At 34.4% G+C, this 7358-nt stretch overlaps 1 protein-coding gene across 1 annotated transcript; it reads right to left on the reverse strand.

Annotated features, from left to right (window-relative positions):
- Positions 1-1739: 1739 nt before the first annotated feature.
- LOC130939713 (uncharacterized) lies at positions 1740-7158 on the reverse strand. The gene is made up of 6 exons (XM_057867800.1): positions 6510-7158; positions 3181-3422; positions 2885-3088; positions 2685-2777; positions 1905-2246; positions 1740-1775 (listed from the first exon to the last, which is right to left on the reverse strand). Exons 1-6 carry the CDS (start codon positions 7156-7158, stop codon positions 1740-1742), a joined length of 1566 nt encoding a protein of 521 aa, XP_057723783.1.
- Positions 7159-7358: the final 200 nt, after the last annotated feature.

A 7358-nucleotide genomic window follows, 5' to 3' on the forward strand; every position in this document is an offset into this window, starting at 1 on the left:
TTTACTCAAACTTTTTACACCAGATGGCTTATCTTGCTGCTACCAACGTTTGGGCCAAAGTTTGGGGTCAAACTTTTGCTCAAACGTTGGCTCCCCCTTGCATACTCATGGCGCCAACGTTTGCCAAAAAGTTTGAGGCAAACGTTGGCGCAAACTTTTGCTCTCCAGGGTGTGTTGTTCATGGCGCCAACGTTTGCCAAAAAGTTTGAGGCAAACGTTGGCGCAAACTTTTGCTCTCGGGGTGTTGATTTGTGATGCCAACATTTGCCCAAAAGTTTGAGGCAAACGTTGGCTCAAGCTTTTCTCCCAAAAGTTTGTGTAAAAGTTTGAGGCAAACTTTTGGTCAAGCTTTTTGCTCCCTGGTTCATTTTCACTTATTCCAAAAGTTTGAGCTAAAGTTTGAGGCAAACTTTTGCTCAAACTTTTTGTCCTCTCTTCCTCCTAGCCATTCCTTCTTGCTTCAACCTTTCTCCAAGCTTTCTTCTCCTATCATTAATCAACCAAACACATCAAAGCTATGCTCAAAATCATGAGATATTCATTCTTTCATAATATGTGACAATTATAGCATAAAACCTCATGAAATTGCATTAATTCATCTATGGTTGATTCAATCAAAGGAAGCATGAAAATCTACCCAATTGGCTTGCTTATGGCTCAAGAAAGTGCACAATTCAAGTGAAAACATAAGAAAAAGGCTAGTGAAACTAGGCTAACACTACAACAAATAAGGCTTTTCGCAACGGTCAAAAACTGTTGCCGTAGACTGAAAAACCGTTCCCTAAACTTTAGGCAACGCTTTGGCAACGGTTTTTGACCTGTGGTATATGCGGCCGTTGCCAATGCTCAAAGGCAACGGTTTTTGACCTAAGGCAACGATAACCAAAAAACCGTTGCCAAAGTTACTGGTATAGGCAACGGTTTTGAACACAAATTTTAAACAACGGTTTCAAACCGTTACTCGGAAAGCAACGGTTTTAGACCGTTCTCTATCTTGATACAACGGTTTAAAATCGTACCTGGATTGGCAACGGTTTTAAACTGTTGTAGTTTTGTTATCCACAACAGCAACGGTTTTAAAGCATTACCGTTGGTGTCGTTTTTTGGTAATGGTTTTTGTACTGTTGCCAATTTATAGTTGTCTAAGACAACGGTTTAAAACCGTTACCAGCTGGTTTTATGGCAACGGTTTTGAAACCATTGCCATTATATAGTCATCTAAGACAACGGTTTAAAAGCGTTACCATTAGTTTTTTTGGCAACAGTTTTAAAATATTGCCATTTTATAGTAATGTAAGACAAACGGTTTTAAAGCGTTACCGTTGTTGTTATTTTTTGGCAACGGTTTTAACACTGTTGTCCTTTTTAACTTTTGACAACGGTTTTTTGTAATATATAATTCTTTATTTACAATAGTAGTTTTTTCGTGAATGAAATTAATTTCATTTTTTTAATTATTTATAGTCAATAAATAATCTAAACTATTTAAATAAAGTCACAAAAAAAAAAATAATTGAACATTTTTCATCAAATTTGACTTACAAAGATTGTTGTAAGATCCACAATCACATTCAAGATACCACAATACTATCATGACAACCTCAACTATATCATCTAATGTTGCAAAAAATATAACAAAGAAGAGTTAAAATAGCTAAGTAGCAAATAGATTTATCATCATGTCCGATCCACAAGTTCATGACTTTTACTCTGTAACACTTGCTCTTAAAAATTTGACCTTAACCAAGTTCGATTTCCCCTTCAACATAGTTTTCCTGTAAAAAAAGAAAAAAAATCAAATATAAAACTACACATCTTTAATACTAATAATGTCTACTAAAAATGTTTGAGAGAGAGAGGAGAATATATCATAACAATATAGAAACTTTAACAATAAATAATACCTCCTCATGCGCATCATTGTTCGGATTGCCTAAAGTGCTTCCTAGTTGAGCAGCTAACATCTCAAGGTCCACTCCTGAACTTTTTTGTTGCAACATCATCTTAACAAGTGATTTTAGTTCATCTACTTCTTTTTGCATCACATCAACTTTACCCTCTAATGATGCTTTCTCAACTGCATGTTGCTGCTTAAGGGTGGCAATTTCTTCATTTTTCTTCAACAAAGTTGGTGTGGTAACTCTTCCGTGACATCGCACTCTCCCTGCCTTCTCTTTGCCAAATATGGATTGAAAAGCTCTAATTGCTGATTCTTTAGACTTTTTATTCTCAGCTTGCAGATGTGCCTATATTAATGTGAAGAAAAAATAATAATAACAAAAAAGAGTAACTACACACTTGGACTCAAAACATATATCATTTGACAACATCAAATCAAATAATAGCAATTAAGAATAGTATCAGCATTGTTTTAACTCAACTGCAAGCATAAAGATAACCACAAATGATGGACAAATTACCAAGACACAAGAAATCCATAACCTATTTTAATCAAATTAACTCCCAATACTTACAATAACATCCAAAGTGTCTTCATCCAATGATTTTCCCTTTGTGCTTTGGCGAGTCTCAACAAACATTTCTGCTTGAGTAGGTGGTTCATTATTTCCTTAGAAGCAGCCTATAAGTCCAGTTCAACAAGCATTTATATAGAGTTAAAAATAATGCACGTATTCTTGCACCCCACATACACATACAAATGCACAAAGAATAAAAATTTGTACCAATCTTGCACGTATTCTTGCAAAATTTATTGGTCCCTTTCGATGGCTAAATTTCTGTTGTGCCCTATTTTTCTTATTCTGCGCAGACATTTTCTACATAGCAAGAGACAAGTATTATCAAAAAATTATCATATTTCACTCATAAATTCATATAACTCATAATTGCATAAACAGACTACAATAAGTTGCACATGTCTTACCTTAACTTTCTCAGTTCTCCAATAAGCAATCAACTTGCGAAAATGACTCTCAGGTATGCTTTTAGGACGATTTTTCAGCATTTCGTTAACACATTTGTATGGCAGAAAATGATTTTGCTTGATTGTGGTCTTATACCGTCTCCAGTTGTCATTGATACGAGCAAGGACTATCCTCTTTCCTTCAGTTGGAATAATGAACTTAGCCTATAAAACACAAAAATTGTTTGCTAGTAAGAATAAAATACATGTGTACATTTCCAAAAAGTTTCTAAAAGAAACAATAATAATATTCTCACTTTAACATATTCCCAAATGGCTTCTTTATCTTTAATCCCCTTCCAATTTGTGTAAATTAATGGACAAAAATCTGAATTCCTTGCCACTGTGCCCAAAAATTTGCTCAAGTTATTTACAGCTTCATCAGTAGGACCAATTGCCTCTCCTTCATTATCTAGAGTAATTTCTTCTCTATCCTCCATCTGTCTTGCATGAATCTTCAAGCATTGTGTAGGACCTCGTGTTTTCTTCACTGTTGTCTCTATACAAAGAGCTCAGAATAAGGCCATCAGCATCATTGCTCAATCAAAACAAGGCATGAAATCAGCCATTAACAAGGATAAAGCAGCACTAAATAGCAAAATCAACCCATATGAACTCACTAAAACCAAATCAGCACTTATAAAATAGCTCAGAATAAGGCCATTATCATCATCATTGCTCAATAAAAACAAGGCAAGAAATCTGCCATTAACAAGGATAAAGCAGCACTAAACAGTAAAATCAACCCATATGAACTCACTAAAACAAAATTAGCACTAATAAAATAGCTCAGAATAAGGCCATCATCATCATCATTGCTCAATAAAAACAAGGCAAGAAATCTGCCATTAACAAGGATAAAGCAGCACTAAACAGCAAAATCAACCCATATGAACTCACTAAAACCAAATCAGCACTTATAAAATAGCTCAGAATAAGGCCATTATCATCATCATTGCTCAATAAAAACAAGGCAAGAAATCTGCCATTAACAAGGATAAAGCAGCACTAAACAGTAAAATCAACCCAGATGAACTCACTAAAACCAAATTAGCACTAATAAAATAGCTCAGAATAAGGCCATTATCATCATCATTGCTCAATAAAAACAAGGCAAGAAATCTGCCATTAACAAGGATAAAGCAGCACTAAACAGCAAAATCAACCCATATGAACTCACTAAAACCAAATCAGCACTTATAAAATAGCTCAGAATAAGGCCATCATCATCATCATTGCTCAATAAAAACAAGGCATGAAATCTGCCATTAACAAGGATAAAGCAGCACTAAACAGTAAAATCAACCCATATGAACTCACTAAAACAAAATTAGCACTAATAAAATAGCTCAGAATAAGGCCATTATCATCATCATTGCTCAATAAAAACAAGGCAAGAAATCTGCCATTAACAAGGATAAAGCAGCACTAAACAGTAAAATCAACCCATATGAACTCACTAAAACAAAATTAGCACTAATAAAATAGCTCAGAATAAGGCCATTATCATCATCATTGCTCAATAAAAACAAGGCAAGAAATCTGCCATTAACAAGGATAAAGCAGCACTAAACAGTAAAATCAACCCAGATGAACTCACTAAAACCAAATTAGCACTAATAAAATAGCTCAGAATAAGGCCATTATCATCATCATTGCTCAATAAAAACAAGGCAAGAAATCTGCCATTAACAAGGATAAAGCAGCACTAAACAGCAAAATCAACCCATATGAACTCACTAAAACCAAATCAGCACTTATAAAATAGCTCAGAATAAGGCCATCATCATCATCATTGCTCAATAAAAACAAGGCATGAAATCTGCCATTAATAAGGATAAAGCAGCACTAAACAGTAAAATCAACCCATATGAACTCACTAAAACAAAATTAGCACTAATAAAATAGCTCAGAATAAGGCCATTATCATCATCATTGCTCAATAAAAACAAGGCAAGAAATCTGCCATTAACAAGGATAAAGCAGCACTAAACAGTAAAATCAACCCATATGAACTCACTAAAACAAAATTAGCACTAATAAAATAGCTCAGAATAAGGCCATTATCATCATCATTGCTCAATAAAAACAAGGCAAGAAATCTGCCATTAACAAGGATAAAGCAGTACTAAACAGTAAAATCAACCCATATGAACTCACTAAAACAAAATTAGCACTAATAAAATAGCTCAGAATAAGGCCATTATCATCATCATTGCTCAATAAAAACAAGGCAAGAAATCTGCCATTAACAAGGATAAAGCAGCACTAAACAGCAAAATCAACCCATATGAACTCACTAAAACCAAATCAGCACTTATAAAATAGCTCAGAATAAGGCCATCATCATCATCATTGCTCAATAAAAACAAGGCATGAATCCAGCCATTAACAAGGATAAAGCAGCACTAAACAGCTAGGATCAACCCAGATAAACTCACTAAAACCAAATTAGCACTTATAAAATAGCTCAGAGTAAGGCCATCATCATCATCATTGCTCAATCAAAACAAGGCATGAAATCAGCCATTAGCAAGGATAAAGCAGCACTAAACAGTAAAATCAACCCATATGAACTCACTAAAACAAAATTAGCACTAATAAAATAGCTCAGAATAAGGCCATTATCATCATCATTGCTCAATAAAAACAAGGCAAGAAATCTGCCATTAACAAGGATAAAGCAGCACTAAACAGCAAAATCAACCCATATGAACTCACTAAAACCAAATCAGCACTTATAAAATAGCTCAGAATAAGGCCATCATCATCATCATTGCTCAATAAAAACAAGGCATAAAACCAGCCATTAACAAGGATAAAGCAGCACTAAACAGCTAGGATCAACCCAGATGAACTCACTAAAACCAAATTAGCACTTATAAAATAGCACAGAGTAAGGCCATCATCATCATCATTGCTCAATCAAAACAAGGCATGAAATCAGCCATTAACAAGGATAAAGCAGCACTAAACAGTAAAATCAACCCATATGAACTCAGTAAAACAAAATTAGCACTAATAAAATAGCTCAGAATAAGGCCATTATCATCATCATTGCTCAATAAAAACAAGGCAAGAAATCTGCCATTAACAAGGATAAAGCAGCACTAAACAGCAAAATCAACCCATATGAACTCATTAAAACCAAATCAGCACTAATAAACCGGCTCAGAATAAGGCCATCAGCATCATTGCTCAATCAAAACAAGGCATGAGATCAGCCATTAACAGGGATAAAGCAGCACTAAACAGCTGGGATCAACCCATATGAACTCGCTAAAACCAAAGCAGCATTAATAAACCGGCTCAGAATAAGGCCATCAGCATCATTGCTCAATCAAAATAAGGCATGAAATCAGCCATTAACAAGGATAAAGCAGCTCATAAAACCATTCATAAAAGGCATCAGCAGCAACCAAAAAGTTCAACCTAAATCCACTACAATTCAGATAAAACTTCCTAACCACCTATAATCCACTAAGCATGCATAACTAAACTGACTAATTTAACAAAAACTGAACAAACTAACTAAACTAAGAAAAAGTAAACAGGAAAAAAAATTGAGAACCTGCAAAAAGTTTACCTTTCAAAGTATTGTCTATGTTCTCAGCCTCAGTTGGATTAATATAATCCTTGTCCTGCTCCTCTATAATATCTCCTTCATTCTCATCCAATTGCTCTTCATCATCAGGTTCATTGTTAAGTTGAAGAAAAGTATCAATCGGCATTGAAGCAAATTGACGTGTTTTTCCCTTCTTAGTTGGCCTTTCTTGCAAACTGCCACACTCTTCAATATCATCTTCATTTGTGGTCTCTTTTCTCTTCAAATCTTGAGTCATTCTAGAATCTACTTCGTTAGTAATCTTGTGAGCCACAGCAGTAGATTTAGAAGGAAGTTCTTTTTCTTGTCTACATGTTGATCCTTGTGAGTGAGTCATACTTGCTTCCATCTGTACTTTACCTTTCTTCAAATTCTGCCCTTTTTCTTTTGCAATTTTTGGCTTTTCTACAAAATTCTGCTTATCATTTGGTTGGACACCAGTTTTCCTTAACTTCTGCTCCCTTTCCTTATTAGTAAGGGTTTTTATCCTCTTTAGTGGTGGTGGTGGTTGATGTTGCTGCTGACTAGAAGACATCTTTTCTCGCTTAACTTCTATATTCTTGAAGAACTTTGCACGCAATTCAGCACTTGACTTTGAATCAATCTCATTTTCAATGAAGTTTTTGAACATTTTCTGAAAAAGGAAATAAAATAATGAGATTATTATACATCGTAAAAAATCTATTAACATAATATTAAAAAACCAAATCACATATTAAAAGAACCAAGAATCTATAAGAAATGCACCTGTTTATAATCAATTACACCAAAAATAAAAGTAAAAAAAATTATTCTATGTTGAGAAGAGAAATCTCTTTAAAGATCAGAATC

This window comes from Arachis stenosperma, chromosome 7 (genome assembly GCF_014773155.1).
Source record: "Arachis stenosperma cultivar V10309 chromosome 7, arast.V10309.gnm1.PFL2, whole genome shotgun sequence".
Lineage (NCBI taxonomy): Eukaryota > Viridiplantae > Streptophyta > Magnoliopsida > Fabales > Fabaceae > Arachis > Arachis stenosperma.